This window comes from Geotrypetes seraphini, chromosome 7, assembly GCF_902459505.1.
Source record: "Geotrypetes seraphini chromosome 7, aGeoSer1.1, whole genome shotgun sequence".
Lineage (NCBI taxonomy): Eukaryota > Metazoa > Chordata > Amphibia > Gymnophiona > Dermophiidae > Geotrypetes > Geotrypetes seraphini.
In genome coordinates this window covers 39,508,084-39,535,082 of record NC_047090.1, presented here as the reverse complement: position 1 = coordinate 39,535,082, position 26,999 = coordinate 39,508,084, and the positions used below count along the sequence as shown (strand labels likewise).

Below are 26,999 nucleotides of genomic sequence, written 5' to 3'. Positions count from 1 at the left end.
ATTCGGGTCTTTATCTGCCGTCATCTACTATGTTACTATGTATGTTATGTTACTATGTGTTTGACATAGCCAGCCAAGCTGATATTGGTCCAAAGAAGAAGGGTGACAAAAGTATCAAAAGATACAACTTGGAAAAGGAGTGAGGGCCAGGTAACGTGCTTGAGCAACAAAGGATCCAAGGTATGGAAGGGGATTTCCAAGGAAGTAGGACTTTCCCATTCACAAAGGTTGGGGATAGAGTGACATTGGAAATCAGGAACAAGACATTTCAAAGGACCACAAAGGCAATGGGACTTGTATACCATCTTTTTGAGGTTACATATTCAAAGTGGTTTACATATATAAAGGTACTTATTTTGTACCTGGAAAAAGGAGGATTAAGTGACTTGCCCAAGGTCACAAAGAGCAGAGGTGGGATTCGATCCCACAACCTCAGGGTGCTGAGGCAGCAGCTCTACCACTAGGCCACTCCTCACCTGAAACACAAATTATTTATGTTTCTGCATGCGAGGGTGGATCGTACCCCAGAAGACTTCCTACTCAGTTTTCAAATGTTACTGTACCATTTGTTATTGTAAAATTATGCTGGAACAACACTCAGGATATAGTTTCAAGTTTATTAACTTTTTAATATACCGACTATCAGCAAGTATCTGGCCGGTTAACAATAAAATTTTAAAAAGAGAAGAAAATAATAGATATTTAAAAATGATAAGAGTGAACATCAAAGACACTAACTGGACAAACTTGAAAGTGAAGGTAAAAAGGGAAAGGAGGGGAAAAGTTACATATTTTGAGAAGAGGAGGAGAAAAGCCTATAGTGGGTGCTAGATAGAGCAGCTGGGAGATGGATAGAGATTCAGATCCAGCATCTTTATAAGAAGATAATCAGAAATGTATACTGAATTAGTTTCACCCCAGAGTGGACCATGACCTTTGAGTCTGTTTTGTAAGCCTCTTCATGATGAAAGGCTGTACGGGAAATGTTGCAGAAATTTAAAACACGTTTCTTCATAGCAAGAATCTGGATGGTCTTGAAAGTGAATGACAGGAAAATTGCCTCGGAGGAGCAATGGGCTGTGACACACTTGCTTCTGAAAAATCTATAAATATTTACAAAAATTCTCCAACAACCTCTTTAAATTCCGAGTCAATCTTTCCCAGTGTTAGAATTTAATGACTGCTATTTACGCCTAACATTTACTTTCTTCTGAGAGGGATGCTTCATTTGGTTTGATTTCCTCATGCTTCATGAACTCGCTTTCCATTTTCTCTGCCTATAACTTCTCTATAGACAACATCTTTAATTCTGAAGAAACGGAGAATTAGTTCGTTACTGGTGATACCTCAGGTTGGATAAAACTTTAACAAAAGCTCTGCAAACAGTTAATAGGCAAACCGGCTTAGATACCTAATAGCATAAGACTTATTTCGGAAATGACTGACTGCATTTTGATACCTAAAACATTTCTCGGAAATAACAGAAGTAGAATCAGCACTCACAAAATGTATCTCAAATCAATAGTGCATCAAGAATATATCATATGCTGTAAAAATGTATGCAGAAAGCATAAGAAAATGAAGAAAAAACACACATCAAACTTGTAATGATAATAGCACCAGATTGGATATTGGACTTTTACCTTTGGATTGACCTCTTTTCCCGACCTCAAGTTGCTGCATTGGGACTTTCTTTTTTTTTTTTTTTTACCATATTTTCATAATCATATCAAGTATCCACTTGTACAAAAAGATGAAGCTAGTTAAAGAACACAAAATTTCCAACTAATATAACCTCCCAGAGGAGGTTGTGGCAGAGACTACTGTTCTGGTTTTCAAGCGCAAGTTGGATTCACACCTTCTTGCAAATCACATCGGGGGATACGGGAAATCTGGGTCTCCAATAAGGAGCACCTAACTGGGCCTCCGCATGTGCGGATCGCCGGACTAGATGGACCTAGGTCTGATCCGGCGAAGGCGTTTCTTATGTTCTTAAAATAAAACTTAACTCCAGCTCAAGTCCTCAAATCATAGATCCAAGAAGTATAAACAGGGAGCATTCTAAAGTAAATCATAGAAATATAAAGAAAGGAAAACAGGGATTCAATCAACTGGAGGAAGTGTCCAAATTAACATTGAGCACTCATGTTGTCCCAGTTTTCAGGTGTGCAGCCGACAAAAAGGTTGTCAGTTGAATAGGATCAAAGAAAACATATTTTTGCTTTTGATATAATATCACACATTTACATGGCTGTCGTAAAAAGAAAGAAGCTCCAAGGGCAATAACTCCCGGCTTTAAAATAAAAAATTCACGACGACGCTTCTGGGTGTCTCGTGCCAGGTCTGGAAACATTTGTATTCTGTATCCCAAGAAGTCTTTTAACTTATTTTTGAAATAAAGTCTCAGCAACCAGTTTTTGTCTGGGGCCAAGGCAACTGTAAGAAGTAAAGTTGCTGGTGTGACCATTTCCCTATCCGACTATTCCAACATCGTCGAGATATTTAATTTTTGTTGGTCCTCTTGTGATATACGTAATTTTTGATGTTGTCCTTCTTCCCTTCGTATGGGCAAATAATAGAGCATTGGGACTTTCTATACAACTAGAGCAGTGCTCAGATAAGTAACCCTTTCTTTTACTTTTCACTTGATATGCTGGATACTTGATTTACAGCTCTTACAATCTTGGTATGAATTTACACTCATTTCACTGCTATATCTGTCCTTTTTTGTGCGCTCTATGAGGCAACTATATATCTGAGTTTTGGTGTAAATAGAGAACTGAATGTGCCATGATGGTTCTCCGTTCCATTGGTCCGTTCCATTGACAGGTGTGTGTGTGTGTGGGGGGGGGGGGGGTTCTGAGCACATTCATCACGCATTATTATTATTACTAGTATTTTAGCCCATTACATTAAAGGGGGCTAGAATATATGTCATCAGAGACACTAGAATATATGTCAGCAGTCTTCACATGCTGCTTCTGGCCCTTCTACTGCCCTGATTTACTATGGCACGTCACTGATGACATCATCAGAGATGCGGCAGAGCAAATCAGGGCAGTAGAAGGGCCCGAAGCAGCGTGTGAAGACTGCTGCACACGTTGCTGGAATCGCCAGATTCGTAGTCGGGACCGCGGTAAGGGAAATGGGGGCGGCAAAGGACTCGGGTTCCGGGCGGCGGGGTCAGCGCAAGAGCCGGGGCGGAAAGTTGCTGGGCTCCTCGGGTCTGTCGCGGAGGCCGGGCCGGCTCCGTTTCTCGGTTCGTCCCGGGGAAGGGGGGGGGGGGCAGGAGGCGCTCTTTATGCCCCAGCCCTTCGGAGGGTGCGTGTGAGTAGCCGGGAGGCCTAGGCGGTGACAGGGGCTGCGTCGGCCGTCTCCGAGTGACACCAACTCTCGCTTCTCCTTTTCTATCACTCCCGGACCACTGACCCGTGCCCTCTGACGACTATGGTACACTTTTATTTTCTCCCTCTGTGGTTGCCTCTAAAGATCCCACCGCCGAACGCGCCTGTCGCGTCTCTAGCGCACCTTCGGATACGTAGTAAGTGCGCATGCGCACTCTTGCTGGCACATCCCAACCGATCAGATCTCAAGGAACATGCGGTGAGAGTGCACATGCGCGCTTAGCGTTTTATTATTATAGATTATTATCATCATCATTACAAGTTTGATGTGTGTTTTTTTCTTCATTTTATCAAGTTTCAAGTTTCAAGTTTATTAGGATTTTATATACCGCCTATCAAGGTTATCTAAGCGGTTTTACAATCAGGTACTCAAGCATTTTCCCTATCTGTCCCGGTGGGCTCACAATCTAGCTAACATACCTGGGGCTATGGAGGACTGAGTGACTTGCCCAGGGTCACAAGGAGCAGCGCGGGGTTTGAACCCACAACCCCAGGGTGCTGAGGTTGTAGATCCAACCACTGCGCCACACACTCCTTAAGCTTTTTGCATAAAATTTTACAGCATATGCTATATTCTTGAGGTACTATTGATTTGAGATGTATTTTGATGCCTGCCAAGCCTTATTCCTGTGTTTTATATGTATATATTCAAGATCTCATTTATTAAACTTTGCTAAGATTTTACATAGCACATATAATAAAATTGATTACACAGTACGTGCAAAACTTTTGCATTACTGGTTGGAAGCATTCCAAACATTTTGATAACGCCGGTAACACAGAGAAACCACCGTTACCATGCATCAACTATAAACTTGATCAGTGGTTCCCAACCCTGACCTGGAGGACCACCAGGCCAGTCGGGTTTTCAGGACAGCCCTAACGAATATGCATGAAGCAGATTTGCATGCCTAGCAAATCCTCCATTATATGCAGAGCTCTCTCCTGCATATTCATTAGGACTATCCTGAAAAACCGACTGGCCTAGTGGTCCTCCAGGACAGGGTTGGGAACCACTGAACTAGATAACACATACCTCTTGAAATATCAACTGCTCTTGCTTTCCCTGCAGCTTTAACAGTCCCCACTCATTCCCTATCTTCCTCCATGGTAGTTTAATGCAGGAATCGTTAACCATTAAGGTGCTGCATTACCTGTTAGTTACAGTAATTCCTATAATAAAAAATAAGACACTCCCCCTCCTTTACTAACGCGAAACGCAAGTTTTAGCGTCGGCAGCAGCAGTAGCTGCTCCGACGCTCATAGGAATTCTATGAACGTCGGAGCACTTACCACCACTGCCGGTGCTAAAACCCACACTACGCGTTAGTAAAAGGAGGAGGACAGTTTGCTAAATAGGCCTCTTAGTGAATATTGAAACCACAAAACCAAGCGATAGATTCCTATAATACTGACTTCAGTTGGTTTAACACCTATAAATGTGGTCAGAGGAAGTCCTTGAGAATATGCCACACAGTTTGAACATTTCCACAGCTAAGCAAAAGAGTCACACAAAGGCCCCAGTCCATAGCTTAATTTGGATTTTAGATCTATTTCACAGACTCCACTTGACATGTTAAATTTAGCTCACTGAGACAATCAGTGGAATTAATCATAAAGGATTTATTTCTTTACTTCTAGCTTAGTAATAACTCTCTTTTTTTTTTTCTTTTTACCACCAAACTGGGCTATTGTAATATAATTTACTCCAGGACTTACAAAGAAACTTCAAACCCTCCAAACTCTAGTAGTTGATGCGTGATTATGACCAAGACTCTAAGTATTGCAGACAGTATTAAACTTACCAGTCAAGATGCCTTTTCCTACCTCCATAAGTTGCACAGCTTGGGTGGAGCATGGGGAAGTCAAAATTTACATATATACTACAAGACTACAAGATGTTCAGAAAGGAAATAAAAATTATACTCTTCAAGAAATCCCTTAATAAAGCTTAACCCCCCCCCCCCCTTACCATCCCCTCCCTAACCCCAGATCCTACTTTTCCCTCTCTTGGAAACCTTCTCTGATCTAACGTTGTAACCCTTCTTCCATAACTCTTTTTGTAATCCGCTTTGAACCAAAAGGTAATGGCGGAATAGAAATCTGTAATGTAATGTAATAAAATATATGCTTTACAAGCTAACAAATCTAGGCAAGGGACACAATGGTACCTTTCAATCAGATGCTTAAAAATGGGGTTCTTTAGGGAACAGGGGGAAGCTCTCACTCCAAATATGGGTCAGGCAGTTTCCCTAAGAAAACAGAAAGCAACTTATATTCTTCTAACAGAACTGAAGACTAGAAAACAATATATGAGGTTTCTTAATTTAACTTTGCCAAATCCTAGAGCAGAAAATCAGATTAAATAGGCTCCTAGAATACAAAGTAAATGATTGCACACACCACACTAGTGTCCAAGGCATCAGGAAAGTGAAAACGTACAGAATGTTGTAATTATATCTTACAATAGACCTATAAAATCTCACATAAATCAATCAGAAAAGCTAATATGTGCTGGGGATATTCTGTCCTGCAATTTCACACTAGCATTTATCAATCAAAGATGGGTTCTCTGGTCCAGGCTTCCAAAAGCCACAGACAGTATTAATTAATGAAATTATAGCATGAAACTATTGTCTGTAAAGGAATACAAATCTCAAAACTAGGGCTGTACATTTACCCCCGGATTCTCTATATGGCATCCCGCAATTTGAATAATGAGCTAATTAGTTCCAAAAATTGGGTACTAACAATTATTGAAGTTAATTGACAACCATTTGGATTTGCGTATGCATCTTACTAAGAGCCATTCTATAAAGCCATTCTATTTGCAAACCTGTTAGTGTGTCACTGGGAGGAGCATGGGTGGGTCAGGGGTGTTCACTAAAGATGTTTGTAGTACACTTCCCCCTCCCCATTTGCGGTTTCGACACTCGCGGTTTCACATATTTGCAATTTTTTTTGGGGGGGGAATCCCATAGTTTACCACGTTCCCGCCTCTCTCCAGCCTTCCTCCCAGCATCCCGGCCTTACCTGGTGGTCTAGCGGGCTTTCGGGGCAGGAGCGATCTTCCTACGGGAACTCACGGCAGTCATTTCCTATTGGCGATCTGCACGGGGAAGGAGCGTAGGAAGATCACTCCTGCCCCGAAAGCCTGCTAGACCATCAGGTAAGGCCGGGATGCCGGGGGAAAGCGGCTGAGTCAGAGCCGGACAAGAAGTTATTCGCGGTTTTTCCTCAATTCGCGGTCTGGCTCTGCCCCTATCCCCCGTGAATACCGAGGAAGAAGTATATTATAGAATTCAGAGGATCTGCGCCTTATGTATATGCAAGGATATACACTAGGTTTCAGTTGGTGTAAAGCCTTGTACCCAAAGTTGGGTGCAGATTCTGTACTATACTCTATTCTATAAATGGCAACCAACTTGGACATTTTCTTTCAGTGCCCATTTATTGAATCTAGTCCATAATGCATTAATAATGTGATTAATGCTTTACATTTTTAACATACAAACAGAACAAAAAACTCCCACCAGAAATGTTTAGAACTACCAAACCCCATATTTTGATTTCTTTTCCTTTCGACTGCTGGTTCAATCTCTGATTTTAAGTACCTTAGACTACTGCAATATTATATACTTGGGATCTCTCAAGAAAACCATCAAACGACTGAGAGTCATCCAAAATGCAGCAGTCCGTCTCATTTATGGCCTCAAGAAATCAGACTATGTAAGTCCATATTACAAAAAACTACACTGGCTGCCTGTGAAAGCAAGGGTCATTTTAAAGTTTGCTTCAAAACCATGACAGGTTCATCCCCAACCTATCTGTCTCACCAATTCAAATTCCCAGGCACAACTAATACACACAGGACCTAGTTGTTCGCTTTTCCAACCCTAAAGGGCTGCACCTACAAGAGATACCTCGATAGAACACTATCATTCCAAGCATTCAAATGGAACAAATGTTTAACCAACTTCATCTCAAACGCACCTTCATACCAAAAGTTTAGGAAGTCAATAAAAACGTATCTTTGACAAATTCCTTTGACCCCACTTCAACCTGATATACCTCAACCTGCTTCCAAAACACTTCCAGATAAACCTAACATGCCAATGTAATTTCAAGTTTCAAGTTTCAAGTTTAATCACATTTGATGAATCGCTTATTACAATATCTAAGCGATGTACAATTTTAAAACCATCAGATGTTGGTATTACATAAAATTTTAAATAAGTCAGACATTAGACAGACAATTTTTAGACAGACATGAATGAGAAGGGAGAAAGGGGAAAGTTACAATTTTGTTGTTTATTAGAAATTACATAGAAGGGAAAAAACAGTAGGAAATAAAGGGGTAAGGTAAAATTTTTTGTTACTTATTGTAAAATGTAAGAATTTTGAGTATATCGTGTCGTGAATCAGATTTGAGTATATCGTATCATATATCAAATGCGTCTTGAAATAGATATGTTTTTAAAATTTTCTTAAAAGAGACTAGATCTTTTTCGCTTTTAATAAAATTTGGAAGGGAGTTCCACAATGTAGGGGCCATAACGGAGAAAATATCATTCCGTCTGGTGCCGATAATTTTCAATGAGGGGATTGAAAGTAAGTTCGATGAGGATGATCTTAGAGTACGTGCAGAGTTATATGGAATAATCATTTTTGATATAAATAAAGGTTCGTTGGAAATTAGTGTTTTGTAAACCAGAAATAAAATTTTGAAAGTGATTCGGTGAGAAATGGGAAGCCAATGAGATTTGATAAATAATGGGGTCATGTGATCATATTTTTTTGCTTTGTAAATTAATTTAATTGCTGTGTTTTGGATCATTTGAAGCCGTCTTTTTTCTTTCTGGGTTATTTCAAACGTTCTCTGTAATGTCGCTGTCTGTATACAGTGTCTTCCCTTGTAAACCGCTTAGAACTGTTTGTGGTATGGCGGTATATAAAAATAAAGTTATTATTATTTCCCCTCTCTCACTCTCCTCCGCTGTCCAACCATCCAGCATTGCCTCGTCTCTCTCCTCCCCCATCAGAACCACCATTATCCTGCATTGACCTCTTTCTCGCCTTCTTCTCCCCTTCCCCCTCACTCAATGACTTACTTGGTAACTTCCAAGTACAGCACTGAATATTGTCTCTGTCTGATTAACTTGTAGATGCTTCCAAACACCTATTCAATATTCAATGCCAGTGCCCAGATAGGAGTTAATACAGAATATCAGGGTCTAATTTAGCCAATGGCAGTCAGCATTTATGGAAAACCTGACCACTGCCAGCTAAATTTTACCCCCAAATGAAGCATAAGCTGGGGGCAATTCTATAACTGGGGACCACAACTGAGGCACCTAATTAACAAGGGTGATAAGCTTATTCTATAAGAATGATTCCCTGTGAAAGTCTTCTAATAGTATACTCTTGTAAGTTGGCATTGTCTATATCTGGCATAAAATTGAATACCTAAATGCAGCTTCTAAAGCATATACTCACAGACTCTACAAAGGTCACCAAAATTTGTGTACCAAATTTTGATTATAATCCTGAGATGCGCAAACAACATATTTACTTAATGAGCCAATTAACAACAATTAGAGGTGTTAATTGGCAATTATTTTCCCTGGAAAGGCGGAGACTTAGAGGGGACATGATAGAGACTTACAAGATCATGAAGGGCATAGAGAAAGTGGAGAGGGACAGAAAGAGAAAGAGAAAGGGAGACAGAGAGAAATATATAGAGAGAGAAATAGAAAGAAAGAGAGAGAGAAAGGGAGAGAGACAGAAATAGAGATAGAGAGGGAGAGAGAGAGAAATAGAGAAAGAAAGGGAGAGAGATAGAGAAAGATTGGAGAAACTGGGATTCTTTTCCCTGGAAAAGCGGAGGTTTAGAGGGGACATGATAGAGACTTACAAGATCATGAAGGGCATAGAGAAAGTGGAGAGGAACAGAAAGAGAGAGAGAAAGGGAGACAGAGAGAAATATATATAGAGAGAGATAGAAAGAAAGAGAGAGAGAAAGGGAGAGAGATAGAGATAGAGAAAGATTGGAGAAACTGGGACTCTTTTCCCTGGAAAAGCAGAGGTTTAGAGGGGACCTGATAGAGACTTACAAGATCATGAAGGGCATAGAGAAAGTGGAGAGGGACAGATTCTTCAAACTTTCAAAAACTACAAGAACGAGAGGCCATTTGGAAAAATTAAAAGGGGACAGATTCAAAACCAATGCTAGGAAGTTCTTCTTCATCCAAAGGGTGGTGAACACCTGGAATGTGCTTCCAGAGGGTGTGATAGGACAGAGTACGGTATTGGGGTTCAAGAAGGGATTAGACGATTTCCTGAAGGAAAAGGGGATAGAAGGGTATAGATAGAGGGTTACTATACAGGTCCTGGACTTGATGGGTCGCCGCGTGAGCGGACTGCTGGGCATGATGGACCTCTGGTCTGACCCAGCAGATGCACTGCTTATGTTCTTATGTGTACTTTTACTTTAAACTTGTTGACATTTCAATAAACCTAATTGTCCTTATAGTGGTCTGACTTGTGTCCCTTCCCCACTCCCTTTTTTGTTCCCACCATTTATAGAATCCAGCCTTTATTGGCTACAGAGTAGATGGTAGTAGGGGCTCATGCGCTATTGTGGAAATTAATACATCATAATAGGGAAAATGGGTCTTTTTACTGCTGCACTACAAGTGGCCTCTGCATTAAGTAAAGTCCCACAATGAGGATAGCATTAGCCACTCTTTGCACTGCTCAGTAAAAGTGTCTTTTTATTTATTGATCTTGTTTCATGTTCTACTGATCCAAAGCTATCCTTCCCGTTTTCAAAGCTGTAGCACGGTTTGTAGCATCATCCGTGGCGTTAACAGCTCTGATGCTCATAGAATTCCTAGGAGCACCGTAGCTCTTGCTGCCCCAGCTGGCGCTAAAAACCGCGCTGCAGTTTTGTAAAAAAAGGGGGGTATGTTTCTTGTGTTTTCCTATTATGTAGATCAGTTTTGCTCTTCATCTTGTGGCTGGCCTCAATGCTTGCCATCTTCCCCTGTTTCTCATGTCTTCCCCACCACCACCACCACTACTGAAGTTCTTATAAAACCACAATCATCCAACAGGGCTGGAAAACACATATACAAAAAATTACAAAAACACAATATACTAATAAAAAGAAAAATATATGAAAGTTTTGACACTAAAGAAATTAAAATACAACACGCTTTATTAGAAACAAATCCCACAGAGTACCCATTTTGATTTGCAACACTATTCCATAAGCATTACATTACATTACATTACATTAGTGATTTCTATTCCGCTTGTGCCTTGCGGTTCTAAGCGGATTACATTAGAATATGGCTGGTCATTTCCAGGCGATGACAATACAATTATTTGTATAACTTTACAAACTTTGCATACCTAACTTTACATAACTTTTCGTACATAACTTTACATAACTTTACGTGGTGTTACTTTGTGTTACTTTACATTATCCTTACCGTGCTTGCATAACTTGCATTAAGTTTACATAATTTATCTTACATTAAGTTTACATAATTTATCTTACATAATTTATCTTACATAACTTTACAAGACTTTACGTAGAGTTATTTTATGTTATTTTACCTTATTATTCCAATACATTGCATAACTTACATTACATGATATTACAAGGCATAACCTTATGTTATATTACAACGCATAACCTTATATTACATTACATAACATTACAAAGCATAATCTTATGTTACCAAAAAGATCGTCTGTTCCTAGGTTTTTATATCTGATTTTTCGGTATTTGGGGAAACTGTGTTTCTAGATATGAATTGGCTTTTCGCCCGTTGCTACTAGATTAGATGTTGCCTATGGGGACGAGATTGCAGTTGGTTGTGAGTTGCAGGAGGTTATGAAGGGAGAGAAGATGATGGTAGATTATAATATTGGAATATGTTTTTTGAATAGTATGGTTTTTATATCTTTTCGAAACGCTTTGTAGTCCGTAGTTGTGGTCAGCAGCTTGGATATGATGGGGTCAATTTTCGCGGCCTGTGTAGCAAGTAGGTTGTCATATAGCTTTTTGCGTTTTGTGCCTTTGAGTGAGGGGTAGGTGAATGGGGTCTGGGTTCTCCTTACTCTAGTTGAGAGGTTTCGGGTTAGGCGGCTGTTTAGGTAGAGAGGTGCTGTTCCGTTTAGTGCTTTGAATAATAGACAGTATAGTTTGAATTGAGTTCTTGCTTGTATCGGTAGCCAGTGTGAGTCGAGATAGGCATTAGTGATGTGATCGTATTTTCCTAGCGAGTAGATAAGTCTGAGTGCTGTGTTCTGTACTGTCTGTAATTGTTTGGTCATGTAAGCTGGGCAGGGTAGGTAAAGGCTGTTGCAGTAGTCTACAAGTCCTAGTACAAGTGATTGGACTAAGATCCTGTATTGTATTTTGTCAAAGAATTTTCTTATTTTTCGCAGGTTGCGCATGGTGTAGAAGGCTTTTTGGATGGTTTTGTTAGTATGAGTCTGCATTGTGCATCTCCTGTCTATCGTTACTCCCAGGATTTTGAGTGCTGGCTGTATTGGGTATGTGATTGCATTTGTCATCAGATCAGTTAAGGTAGGTTCTTTGTCTTTTTCTAGCAGCAAGAATTTGGTTTTATCCGTGTTCAGTTTCAGTTTGTGGTTGGTCATCCATGTTTCTACCGTTTCCAGAGTTTTTTTCAGTCGTCCTGATGAGTTGGGGTCTTGGGTATTGAATGGGAGAAGGATTGTTATGTCGTCTGCGTAGCTGAATGAGACTATATTTAGGGAGTCTAGAGTGGTGCCCAGTGAGGATACGTAGAGGTTGAAAAGTATGGGTGATAATGGAGATCCTTGTGGTACTCCACAGGGGTTTGACCAAGGGTCAGATATGTGGTCTTTTGTCTTTACTTTATAAGTTCTAGTTTTAAGGAAGCCTTGGAACCAGTTGAGTACCAAACCTGTGATCCCTATGGCGTCTAGTATCTGGAGTAGTATGTTGTGATCCACTAGGTCGAAAGCTGCTGAAAGATCTAGTTGGATAAGTAGTATCCTATTCCCTTTGCTGAGGTGTTGGTGGGCTATATCCATTAGAGATACAAGTAGTGTCTCTGTGCTGTGGTTTTTTCTGAATCCTGATTGTGATGGGTGTAGTATGTTGTGGTCTTCTAAGTAGTTGGTGAGGTATTGTGCTACAAGACCTTCTTGTAGTTTGATATATAATGGGATTGAAGCGATGGGTCTGTGGTTGGCTGGATTATTGTTTGGAGCTTTGGGATCTTTCGGTATGGGGGTGATAATAATCTCGCCTAGTTCTGGTGGGAAGTGACCATCTGTGAACGTGGATTGTAGCCAGTTCATGAGGTTAGCTTTGAACTTGATGGATGCGGTTGTTAGCAGGTACGATGGGCAGCTGTTTAGGTCGCAAGAAGTTTTACTATATTTGTTGTATAGTCGAGTCATGTCGTTCCATTGTACTTTGGGGAAGTTAGTCCAGGTTCTGTCAGCTACTATGGCTTCATCTATTGTTGGTGTTGTTGTAATCTCATCGAGGAGGGTTAGTGAATTGTTGAATGTGGATCTGATATTGGTGATTTTGTGCTTGAAGTAGTCTGCTAATTGGTGGGCTGAAGGAGATTGGTTTCCTTGAGTAGCTAGGAAAGGTTTGGTGTCCGTGAGTTTTCTTACAATATTGAAGAGTATTTTTGAGTCTGGGTTTTCAGTACCTATTAGTTTGGAGTAGTATGCTTTCCTTTTTTCCTTTAGTTTGATATTATATTGTTTGATTTGGATTCTCCATGCTACTTTTGTTTGGTCTTGTTTCTGTTTTTTCCATATTCTTTCGAGATGTCTGCATTGTCTTTTTAAATGGAGAAGTTCGGCGTCGAACCATTTGTCTGAAGGTCTACAGATTTTGTTTTTTGTTTTTATTGGTGCTAGCTCGTTCAAAGTAGCTTCGCTAAGGGTACGCCAGTGAGTTACAAATTCTTTGGGGTTGATGTGGTCGAATGCTGGATCTACCTTCTCCCAAAATGTAGTAGGCTTGATTTTCTGTCGTGTGTTGATGTGGATTTTTTGGGGTGCGGGTTTGTGGTAGTTTTGAGCCCAATTTATAGTGAAAGTGTATTTGTAGTGGTCAGACCAGAGGGAGGGGTGCCATATACCGTTGGATGTGTGTATGTTTTGAGTGTCAAGGTTATGGGACGTGAATGCTGCAATGTCCAGTTGGTGGCCTTTTTCGTGTGTGGGTTCGGGGTTAAGTATCTGATAGGATAGGGTATCGAGATATGAGAGTATTCCCTCTACTTGTTTGGAGGAGTGGTCTTCTAGATGGAGATTTAAGTCTCCGAGGAGTAAGTTGTGGGTGGAAGTTAGTGAATTCTGGAGAATGAATTCTTCGAGTTCTTGTTTTGATGTGGACCATTTCCCTGGTGTGACATAGCATAGAATGCAGGTCAGGTTTCCGGAGAGTGTGTTATCGGAGAGTTGACAGGCTAGAAGGTCTAGGTGTGGAGATGAGTTCTTGGCTAGGACTTTTAAGTTAAAGTTGTTTTTTTACTATGATGGCTAACCCTCCCCCTCGTTTGTTTTCTCGACAGACAAGCTCTAATTTATATCCTTTTGGGCAGAGATCTATTATGCTTGGGTCGGAGTCTGAAGTGATCCAGGTTTCAGCTAAGAATAGGCATCCTAGATGATCTTTGATTAGCCAATCTTTGATTAATTCCACCTTTGGATTGATTGATCTTATGTTCATGTAAGCACATTTTATTGGTGTGAAATTTGTGAAGGAGAATTGTGAACTGATTGAGTTGAGGAAGCTTCTTGGGGGTGTCAAGTGTTTATGGCTGTTTGTCTTGGGTTTTGGCGGAGGTCGTTTACCCCAGAATGTTGGGATGCTTTCTAGGCTGGAGTTAGGACATGGTGTCAGAGTTCTGAGGGAGTGGGGTTTCCTGGCAGGTGGAGTTTGCCTGAGGTCTGTTGTAATGATTGGGATGGAGTAAGTATGGTAGCCTGCTGTTTTCCAATTGGATATGAGGAGGGCGAGTAACAGAAGGACAAGCAGGGTTTTAGGAGGGCGAGTTGCCATTGTTGGTGAGTAAGGTTGCTAGGGCGTTAGTTGCTAAATATACGATGTGAGTGATCTGACTGATAGGATTATCTCTTAGCTGTTGCTTTATCCTATTTTGGGGAGCTGGTGAACTGCTTGTTTCTAGTTTGCTTCACTACTGCCTGAGACTTGTTATTCTTTTAGGTCATTTGTGTATTCTTTTCAGTAAATAACTCAGCAAAATTGCAAAGACTAGGGGACACTCAATGAAATTGCAGGGAAATGCTTTTAAAACCAATAGGGGGAAATATTTTTTCACTCGGAAATAGTTAAGCTCTGGAATGCGTTACCACAGGTTGTGGTAAGAGCGGATAGCATAGCTGGTTTTAAGAAAGATTTGGACAAATTTCTGGTGGAAAAGTCAAGATTATCTGTTATTAAGACATGGGGGAAGCCTCTGCTTGCCCTGGATCGGTAGCATGGAATGTTGCTACTCTTTGGGTTTTGGCCAGGTACTAGTGACCTGGATTGGCCACCGTGAGGACGGGCCACTGGGCTTGATGGACCATTGGGCTGACCCAGTAAGGCTATTCTTCTGTTCAATAAGGTGGGGAATGTCTTGTCTAATAATAAGCATCTGTCACGGCAAGCATGATGCTTCGGTGAGTGCATATGTCCTCGTACAGAAGGAAATTCATTTGAATGGCAAGCATCAAAAGCCAGTGAAGCATGCCCTTAATTACGAGCAATCAGAAACATTTTTTCTAGTGCTCAGCTAAAAGGATGATCTTAAATGTGAATTTTATGGGGAAGGAGTAGGAAAGCATTCAGGTTTTCAGGACTGTTTTTGATCTTACTTGTACTTTAAGGGCAACTTTATTCAAAGAGTATCTTATCAACGTTAGCACATCCCTGGTAATTACGCATGAGGAATTAGTCACTGTTAGTGCTGCTCTCTACAGAGATCCACCCTTTTAAAGAAAAGAGCCATTTTATCCTAAATGTTTGACCCAAGATTTACAAACATAGTAACATAGTAGATGACGGCAGATAACGACCCGAATGGTCCATCCAGTCTGCCCAACCTGATTCAATTTAAATTTTTATTTTTTTCTTCTTAGCTATTTCTGGGCAAGAATCCAAAGCTTTACCCGGTACTGTGCTTGAGTTCCAACTGCCAAAATCTCTGTTAAGACTTACTCCAGCCCATCTACACCCTCCCATCCATTGAAGCCCTCTGCAGCCCATCCTCCCCCAAACGGCCATATACAGACACAGACCGTGCAAGTCTGCCCAGTACTGGCCTTAGTTCAATATTTAATCTTATTTTCTGATTCTAGATCCTTTGTGTTCATCCCACGCTTCTTTGAACTCAGTCACAGTTTTACTCTCCACCACCTCTCTCGGGAGCACATTCCAGGCATCCACCACCCTCTCCGTAAAGTAGAATTTCCTAACATTGCCTTTGAATCTACCACCCCTCAACCTCAAATTATGTCCTCTGGTTTTACCATTTTCCTTTCTCTGAAAAAGATTTTGTTCTACGTTAATACTCTTCAAGTATTTGAACGTCTGAATCATATCTCCCCTGTCAAAGAGCCGTAATGGGTAGAAAGGGGATTTGAGATATTCCAGGTTTCTCACTGTCTTCCCTGCTCAGGTTCTAGCTTCTCTCCCCTCTTTCTCCCGTACAATCCCTCGCATTGTTTCTGCAACTCTCATCCCTCTCTCCCTCCCCCAACCCAACACATAGCCAAGGCTCTCTTCCCTCTCTAGGCCCCGTCCCTTTGATCTCTCTCCCAACCCACAATACCCCCTCCTCCCAAAGGCCTACCTAGGGAACAGGTCCAGCAGGATGGATCTTCGGGACAGGAGAATGGCTGGTCAATCCTACAAGGCCCCTGCCTCTTTCCACTCCACCATGCATAGGTAGGGCCCCCCCCCCCCCAGCTTACCATGGTACCTGGTAGTCCAGCGTAGGTCTTCAGGGCAGAAACCTGGCCCTTTCATTCCTGTTTCCTCACGGCACCCTTCTAAAATGACTGCCATAACCTTTTGTGAGTGCATTTCCTGTAGTACTGCGAGCTGTAGTGAAAGGTCACAGCAGCCATTTTAGGAGGCAGTTGTTAGGAGGCAGGAGCGAGATGACTCTGCTCCTGCCACAAAGGCCCCCGCTGGACCACCAAGTACTTCAGTAAGTCTGGGAGGCTATGGGAGAAAAGCCGCAGCCACATGGGAGAAGAGCCTTATGTGGCTCGTGAGCCGCAGGTTGCCAACCCCTGACCTAGGTGTACTAACCTCCTCCTTGTGACATCTTCCAGAGCAAGAAGCTTTCAAGTTGTTTCAGCCAAAGCTTCATATAATGTATTCATATATATTTATTTATAAAAGTTTTCTATTTCCTCTTCACGTTAAAAGCCATTCAAGATGACATAAAACAATTAATATTAAGAAAAACCACATAGTCTGTGTGTTTTTAAAATATTAATTAGGCTGTGTCTTATATATCTAAGAGAACTAAGGGGCTCATTTGCTACACATCCTATTTTATACCTATGGGAGTCACATGCTTCTTAGCGCTCACTAATGTCAATTAGTGAGCACTTAGCTTTAGTTAAAGGGCCCCTAGTCAGAATTAACTCACACCTTTTCCAGTAATAACTCAAAGTGAGTTACATTCAGTAGAAATTTTATCTGTCCTTGGGGTTTACAGTCTAAGATTCAAGACAAAATATGCCGCATGTATCTTTCTATTCGTCTATCCATCTATATTTCTGTATTTCTAAGGCGCTTATTTACTAAGCTGCCTAAAAAAAAACTCCAGAATGCTGATATGAATTAAATTAAGGGCAAATCAACCATATGAGCACCTTTCAAAATTACCCCTCCTAAGTGGGCCCGCGTTTCATGATACACTGACCACTTCTTCAGGGCAACATGTTATGAGTATGCCACATTGTTGCTGCCCTCAGTCGGCCAGTAATTTTGGAAAAGTTGAGCTGACTATTTGGCTCTCTTCAACCTGAGGCTTCTTCCTCCGTTTAAGAAATTATTTTTGCAGTGAGCATCGCCGCTTGTGCGATTAATTTTTGTGGAGTTGTTTTGAGATTTAGCTGGAGTTTCAACGCCATATATAGAATCCAGGGTATTGAGTGCTTGCAAATCAACCTCATGTGTATTCATTGAGAATATCCTGAAAACCCAACCAGCTGGGACTGGGTTACGAGCCACTTATCTAAGGGCATGAGAAATGGTGCATAGCATTCCACACTGTCAATCAACATAATTAGATTGGAATTAGAGTTGTAATTAGATTGTAATTAGAGTGGAATTAGATTGTAAACTCTACTGATACCTACTACTAGGTATCAGTAGAGCTTACAATCTAATCGAACAAAGAGGATAACTTCAATGTCCTCAGTTGTGTGATTAATCCACAGTCATTGTACTTCTTAGTGTATATCAAAATTAAAGAAGGAAATGCTATATATGATAATATGTTGACAATCCTTGTAGACAAAACAAGTGGGAATCAATGCGAGGCACATGCAGAGGTGGCAAGTTAAAATAAAATGCCCTTTATTCTCATGTAATGGACTCAACACAAACTGTGTTTCGGCGAATTGCCTTCATCAGGAGTCCAAGTCAAATTGTATCAGATCTTACAAACAAATAAAGAGCTCAGTCAAAAAACACTCATACTAATGCTCCGCTCATATGAACTGCTTCAAAGCATGTGTTGAGTCCATTACATGAGAATAAAGAGCATTTTATTATAACTTGTCACCTCTACACATGCCATAGTTTGATTCCCACTTGTTTTGTCTACTTGTTTTGCTTTTCGTGGGCTCTCTACATCTTCTTTGTGTAGTGTGAATCCTTGCACCACTATCAGACTCGTGATTTAACTATGCGTGTTTGAGTCTTCTAAATGTACTCCTGGTGAGATTGTGGTTCACATAAACCAGTGTATTGAAAACTGTGTGCTTCCTGAGATTTCAGGAGGAGAGGCACCAGCTGACTGCCTACAGGATGTGCCACTCATAGCGAGAGGCACATCCTGTAGGCAATCAGCCCGACACAGTGCCCCTCCTCTTCTCCAGCCCTCTTCCCTGCTGGCACCCCCACTGATGTCTCAATGCACTTGGTCCAGGTTTTGAAAAGCTTCCAGCTGGCAGCAACGTTGGGAAGGCATCTGCACATGTGTGTGATGTCATCACATCACACCAGCACATGTGCAGATGGCCTCCTGACAAGCCAACAGGTTGAGGGGTGTGGCTGGGGGCAGAACAGGGCATGACTCAGGAGGAACAGGGCGGGACCGAGTGGAACTAGACGGGGCCATGAGTCTGGATTTTCATTACCAAAAATTTGGTAACCCTAGACTAAGCCAACACGTGCCCTTGTCTGCACTCAATTCTGCAGAAATTCTGCACTCGCAGAATTCTGCCAGGAGTGTAAACTTGTAATACTTATTTTAAAGAAAATTTGAACATAGACCTCTAGGGTGATAAAGATACACAATTAAAGGTTTGGAGCAAAGCTTTTGAATAAAAGACATTCATTGTTTCTCATTATCAGTGTAAGAAAAGGTTAATATGTTTGAACAGACTTGAAAACTGTTCCTTTAAATCAAATGACCAAAGAATGCATTAAGGCTTCACATCTGTCTCCGGTGCTCATGATTCCATTGCATTTCAATATGTGCTGATAGAAAAGAGGCAGCCTCTAGCCTAACAGTAAAACCACTTAGAAATGTCTGTTGTTGCCTAACAAGAGTCCATATTATCGCCATGCTCTGAAAAAGACAAACTGCTTAAATAAGAAAGCATTTTCCTTCCGTACAGCTTCAAGATGGAATATCTACAGTCACGTGTCTTCTGAGAATTATAATTTTTATTCTCTTTGGCTGCTTTCATCAACCAGTTTTCTCTCTCCATTTTCCTTTTGTGATGCTCTGAAGTCCACATGTCAAATTTAATTCCCTTTTCTTTTTTTTTCCGTGGGTAATCTTTGCAGTGGCTTTCATGTTAACAGCGAAGAGCTATCATACTGCTCCGATAGGCGGAAGAAATATCAACAAAGAAAATGACTTAGTTCAGTTTCTGTTGTTTACCAGATATTTTGATCTTATTTTTTTTTTTTTTTTTTTGGGCTTTTATTTCAGTGCACAATAAGGCAAGCAAAAGCAGCATCAGGAATGTTTATCTGTAAGGAGAACATTATCGGTTTGATTGCATGTTTCAGGTGTCAGCTTCATTTCTTCCTTGCAAAACATTTAGCGTTGCAGAAAATCTAGTATGGGCATGCATGGCAAAAATAAATAAATACCCGAGACTTGTTTTGCTTGCTAGAAAGAATTTATGCAAACTTACGCCTCTTTACTATGCAGAGTAATGATCAAACCCCATAGCCTTATGACTTGCAAAGGTAGGTTGATAGTCATCCCATGCATTGCCTTTGATCAGTGTCTGCCAACAATCTTAAACTACATCAGTGGTTCTCAATATGGGGAAACTGAGACAGCCATCACTACCCAGGTGAGAGTAAGACAGGAAGCAAACCAACATCTGATTCTTTCTCTCTCCTTTCCCTCCGCACTCCATGAGGGAAAGCTAGCCTGGAGATGAATTGAGTTGTCTACTCTGTCCCTGCTTGTCTGCCTGTTAAATCGGTGAGGAGTGGGGAATGAGCATGACTGTCTGATTCTACTCTCACTCTCCATCCCACCCTCTTTCCCCCATAATGTAGAAAGGAACTACTTGTTTAATCACTGCCAAATGAAAGAGGAACCAGCGAGGTAAGCCAATCGATTCACTGCTGAGGACAGAGAGGAATATTCCACATTTGCATATGTTGTATTCCTTTGAATGAGTAAGAGTTAATTACAATAGCTGAAATAATGACTACATTTTCCAAAGCAAAGCGAGGGGAAGGGAGGGCATAGAGCCCATCTGGAGTTATTGGGGGGAGGCTCTATGAAGAAAAGGTTGAGAACCACTGTCTAGAATGGATTGATTCTCACTCAGGGCAGCGGGTTGGCAAAAAATGACCTCATTAAAACTGATTAAAGGGAACAGGGATCATTTTTCATTTTATTGATCGTTAAATCAGAGGTAATTCCTTCAGTTTCGACTCACCAGAAGCAGATTTTTGGTAACGAAACCAAATGCTTTCTGTGGAATGGATATGCAGATAACACAAATTTATCATTAAACAGAAAACATTACAACTAATAAAAAGGTTGATATCAACTTTTATTGCCACTGGTCTGATACTGGAAGACTATCAATTTTAATCGTTGTGCCCCATCTTCTCTCATTATTTCCTCTTATTAGATAAAGGCTCGACAGGAAATTTTCCCATAGATTAAGCCCTTCAGAGGTGCTTGTATACCAGTCTGGTCTGTCTCTGCAGCAGATGACTACCCTACCTCTTTCACTGATCCAATACATCTCCTCCATATTATAAAATGGCCTTACTTAACCCCCTTTCCCTACATCTTACCTCAAGCTTCCACCTCTGGTACGGATATGCACACAACGTTGCTTCCAAAATAAATACTGGCCACCCCAAAAACTAACATCTCTGAGTTGCCTCTGTAAGTACACATGGTATAGGCCTTCCATACGTTGAGCCTTCCATAATATTCTATAAGAAAAGTATGATGTGGCTATTTGAATTGATATCACTCAACATAAGATGCTGCTTTACACAAAACAAGTGAATGATTTTCTAAGATGCATAAGCAGCTCATTAGAAAATGGCATGAACTGTATGATTGATGGAACATTTGATTGATATCTAAGAATGCATGTCTAGTATCACGAGAGAGCACCGGTAAAAACACACATTAGTCATCTACATGCATGTTTAGGTATTAACCAACGGAATGCCAGCCTTCTTACTAGTTAGCGACATCATGAGCTAAAGTCTGAACACAAACTGCTGAGGAATGCATTTATTAACCTGTAACGTACAGCTTAACATCTCGTATTGCTTGATCAGAGATGAAATATTCTTGAAATGTTTTAAAGACCCATTAACGTTACGCCGTGTCTTTTTCTCTTCCAGTGCCGCAATGGGCCTTAATAGCCATAGCCATAGTAGCAGTGCTCTTAATTCTTACCTGCTGCTTCTGTGTCTGTAAAAAGTGTCTGTTCAAAAAGAAGAACAAAAAGAAGGGGAAGGAAAAGGGAGGAAAGAATGCCATTAACATGAAAGATGTTAAAGATTTAGGGAAGACCATGAAAGACCAGGTAACGTAATCTGCATCGGTTTGGATTTCATGGGTCAACAGACCTTATCTATTGACAGCTAACACAGAGGTTTTGAATCTAATGCACTTTGTTTTAGCTGATTGTATCCCATAATCACAAAGCAAGAAATTTGGGAGATAAATTTTCTTTTCTGTTCCAGGGGGAGAGCAGCTATTGAGTTCCTATGGAATTCTGGGAACTTGATATACTGAGGGCAGTTCTATAAGTTGGCGCCTACACTTATGTACCACTTAACAAAATATCAGAGGTACCAGAATTGGCATGAAAGTGCACTATGTGCTATTCTACAAGGTAGTTACTAATTTAAATAATTATCAAAAATTCTGTATCATAAATATTATAAATAATAGCGCTCAGTAAAAGCCAATAATATGCGAGCGCAGGATTCATTTAGTTCATCAAGCTTAAGTCATCATTGCACTCCTCCCTCCCTACCCATAAATAAAGTAGGTTGAAACCAGCAATAAATTAAGGGCTCTTTTTATCAAGGTACGCTATGGGGGTTAGCGCGACGGACATTTCATCACGCGCTAATCCCCGCGGCAAGCCAAAATACTAATGCCTCGTCAATGGAGGTGTTAGCGGCTAGCGCAGCAGGCGGTTTAACGTGCGGTATTCCGCACATTAAACCCCTACCGCGCTTTGATAAAAGGACTCCTAAGAGTAGAGGAGTACTTATCTCCGATGAAATAGTTGTAGCCTCCTGGGCTCAGCTACAAATCCAAAAGTGCACAGTGCTCCCATCAAAATCAAGAATCAAAAACTGAAAATGCTTGCTAGTAGTAATGCCACCATGAAGCCCTGTGCGGGGTTCTATTCCAATAACAGGCTGCAAACATCTTCCTCTTGATAAAGCGAACAGGGAAACACGTATTGTGTCAACTCACCGGAGATCACATACTGTGTCGAGGAAGCTCTGGGACTTCATAGATGAATTGTTTGGACTGATATATTACAATTGGATGAATGAACTTGAACATTTATTGTAACTTGTGATTTTTGATTTTGATGGAGAGCACTGTGCACTTTTGGATTTGCAGCTGAGCCCAGGAGGCTACAACTATTTCATCCTCTACTCTTATTTTATTGCTGGGTTTAACCTGCTTTATTTATGGGTAGGGAGGGAGGAGTGCAATGATGACTTAAGCTTGATGAACTAAATGAATCCTGCGCTCGCATATTATATAGTTCACATTGGCTTTTACTGAGCGCTATTATTTATAATATTTATGATACAGATTTTTTGATAATAATTTAAATTAGTAAATTCTCTTTTTTGTAGAAGCATTAACTTGTTAGTAGAGAATTGGATATAAAATATTTTGATACTCCCGTCTACGGTGAGAGGACTATTCTACAAGGTAACACATGAACGACTCAGCTTGTAACTGCGAGGGGAGCTTGGGAGAGGCATGGTTGTTTCTCCAACTTAAGCACATAACTTCTAGAATTCTAAAAGTTATGCATGTCGTGTGGCCCATTTAGACACGCCCATTTATATCTGCCGTTAACCTGGCGTACATGGCCGTACCTAAATTTACACGTACCAAGTCAGGTTTACACTAGAATTCCACAACAGCGTCTTTGCGCATGGCTGCCTTTGCAAAACTGGCACTCAGGAAATGGTATCGGTGTGACTAATTGGAGGCACCAAGTTCTAGAACTGTCCCCTTGATGAATGGCGCTCTGAACGTTGCATGGCACCTTGTAGAACCAGTGAAGGGTTGAGTGATCAGTGCATAGCAAGGGTGAGAGACGCCGGGGAGGGGGATATGGCACCTCTCCCCCACCCTCTTCTCCGCACCCCCATCTATTCCTTCCCTGTCCCCTCCTGCCGCACTCATGCACCCCTTCCCTGTACCTCTTTAACATTGGCGGTGCAAGCAGCAACCCCAACCTGCTGCTTGCCCCAGCGTCGGCTCTTCCTCTGATGTCTCATCCTAGTCATGGATCCAGGAAATGATGTCAGAGGAAGAGCCGATTCTGGCGCAAACAGCAGGTTTGGGTTGTTGTTTGAGCCGTGAATGTTAATCAGGTATGAGGGAAGGGATTGGGCACGCTTGGCGGGGGGGCGGGGAAAGAGTTGGGGAGCAGAGAGGAGGATGGGTGCTGGCGCCTCCACCAAGACAGCACCTGGGACGGATCTCCCCCCCACCCCTTACTACACCACTGGCTATGATACTTTCATCAGTTTTCTTCTGAGCTAGGAGACACCTCATTAAGCATCCTGTGTAGAAACCTACAGAAAGACACAAGTGATCATAAAAAAATGATGTAGAACTAGACTAGTAATCAAAGTGATGTACAGCTGCACCTGATCCGCTCCATGTTTCAGCAAACAATGCCTTCTTCTGGAGTTCATATATCACCTATGTGAGTCTGGTCAAGTATAGCATTAGTTCTGCTTGTCCGAATACAAGTCCTTGAAAAAGGAAATAAACCTGCAGGGCTGCCAAAAGCCCTCTTTCTAGAAAGCTTAATAGGACAGTCTTAGATTATGAATTGTCATGCTGAATTCGGATGTGTGATGGAACTAATGCTACACTTGACCAGAGTCACATAGGTGATATATGGACTCCTGAGGAAGGCATTGTTTGCCGAAACACGGAGCGTATCAGGTGCAGCTGTACAAAACTTTGATTGTTGGGCTACTTCTACATCATTTTTTGGGGATCTACTTACATTTTTATAATTGACACCCTTGAGTCATCTTTATACTTGAGTGGGCACTTCCACATTTCTTGTTTTGCTAGAAAAATGTCTTCAGTGACTTCTATTTTAGCATAAAATGAATACACTTTCCACCAAAAGTATAGAATGATAATCAGTCTATTCAGTGGGAACTACAGAGTCATTATCTAGCCAGTAGGTGTCAGTGTTTTGCTGACCACTGCCAGCTTTATTCCTGAATGTTCCATGCCAGGCCATGTTCCGGCGCTAGCATTGAGCACATACGGCAGCCTAAATCATAGCCAGTTAAGTGCGATATTCAACACTTAAACAGCTACGATGAACCACCTAAACATTTGACTGGATTTTATATAGTCCTACTTATGCGGTTATGTTAGTTGGTTAAAGGATGAATATTTGCGCTTGACTGGCTAAATGCTGACTCCGTCCCCGAAATAAGTAGCAAGTTTAGGCTTAGGCTAACCAGGCATTTTTACCAGCAGTGTCTTGTTAAGGGTCACCGAATGTGCCCAGTTAGCCCCGGAGAAGCCATTTAAACGACCAGAGGTCATTTCTTGGGGTTTTGTTTTTTAAAAAAATCATGTTTATTGAGGTCAACCAGAGTAACACAGGGCATACAAAGAATACAAAGGCAAACCAAAGTGGTTGTGAACAATGCAAAACAATACAATCAGCTTTACCAGCAGAAAACACAGTAGTAATGATATAAAAACCACAGTATGCGCGGACAATGAAAATACTTTGAATACTGACTCTAATTTGCTTTCATTAGGTATGGCTGAAGTTTAACGGTATTGTTCAGATAAAGGAAATTGGAGCTTAGAATATTGTTAGGGTTCAATCCATTTATGGCACCTGCATCGATCCAGTATTCCAGGTGTGAACTGATTAATTTACAAGCAGAGGCGTAGTGAGGGTAGGAGGTGCCCCCTCCGCTCCTTCCTTCCCTGCCCCTCCCCCACCCTCTGCACGTGTGCTCCTTCCCTCCCCCAGACCTCTTTAGTTTCTCTGGCATAAGCAACATCTCCAACTTGTGGTCCGTGCCAGCGTCGGCGCTTCTTCTGACGCCACTTTCTAGTCGCAGGACCCAGAAGTGACGTCAGAGGGAGCACCGATGCTGCTGCGAGCAGCAAGTTGGAAATGCTGCTTGCACCGGTGAAGAGCTAGAGGTACGGTGAGGGGGAAGTGAAGGCGCACATGTGGCGGCGAGAAGTGGGAAGAAGCAGGGGGAGGGCAGAGAAGAGGAGAGGTTCTGGCACCCCCACCACAATGGCGCCCAGGGTGGTCTACCAACCTCTCCCCTTACTATGCCACTGCTTACATGCAGGGCACAAGGATTCTCAAGTAGAGAATGACACTGGGACAAATTTTTCCCCGTCCCCGCAGGAACTCAATTTCCCCATCCTGTCCCCGAAAATTTTGTTGCTGTCCCTGGCCCTGCCTCGTTCCTGCAAGCTCTGTTCTCATGTGCACAAGCCTCAAACACTTATGATTTTAAAGTGTTTGAGGCTTGTGCAGATGAGGACGGCGCTTAGGCATTGGTGGAATGAGGCATTATGACATCACCTCTAGAATGTTGCTACTTAGGATTTTAAAGCGGCTGAGGCTTGTGCAGATGAAGACAGAGCTTGGGCATTGGTGGAATGAGGCATTATGACATCACAATCTGAGCTCTAGAACACAGGTGTCAAAGTCGGTCCTCGAGGGCCGCAATCCAGTCGGGTTTTCAGGATTTCCCCAATGAATATGCATGAGATCTATTAGCATACAATGAAAGCAGTGCTTGCAAATAGATCTCATGCATATTCATTGGGGAAATCCTGAAAATCCGACTGGATTGCGGCCCTCGAGGAGGGACTTTGACATCCCTGCTCTAGAATGTTGCTACTTATGATTTTAAAGTGTTTGAGGCTTGTGCAGATGAGGATGGAGCTTAGGCATTGGTCGAATGAGGCATTATGACATCACAGTCTGAGCTCTAGAATGTTGCTACTTATGATTTTAAAGTGTTTGAGGCTTGTGCAGATGAGGACGGAGCTTAGGCATTGGTGGAATGAGGCATTATGACATCACAGTCTGAGCTCTAGAATGTTGCTACTTATGATTTTAAAGTGTTTGAGGCTTGTGCAGATGAGGACGGAGCTTAGGCATTGGTGGAATGAGCCATTATGACATCACAGTCTGAGCTCTAGAATGTTGCTACTTATGATTTTAAAGTGTTTGAGGCTTGTGCAGATGAGGACGGTGCTTAGGCATTGGTGGAATGAGCCATTATGACATCACAGTCTGAGCTCTAGAATGTTGCTACTTATGATTTTAAAGTGTTTGAGGCTTGTGCAGATGAGGACGGTGCTTAGGCATTGGTGGAATGAGCCATTATGACATCACAGTCTGAGCTCTAGAATGTTGCTACTTATGATTTTAAAGTGTTTGAGGCTTGTGCAGATGAGAACAGAGCTTGCAGGAATGGGGCAGGGACAGGAAAAGAACTTACAGGGACAGGATGGGAAAATGAGTTCCCGCGGGGACAGGGAAAAATTTGTCCCCGTGTCATTCTCTACTCTCAAG

The 26,999-nt window shown here is 41.6% G+C and overlaps 1 protein-coding gene across 1 annotated transcript in view; it reads left to right on the top strand.

The window, feature by feature from the left end:
- Positions 1–26,999, top strand: part of SYT1 (synaptotagmin 1) — a 656,423-nt gene that overhangs the window by 430,832 nt on the left and 198,592 nt on the right. The window contains exon 4 of the mRNA XM_033951677.1: positions 21,535–21,719. Within this exon, the coding sequence (XP_033807568.1) occupies positions 21,535–21,719 (185 nt within the window). The remainder of the gene's footprint in view (positions 1–21,534; positions 21,720–26,999) is intronic.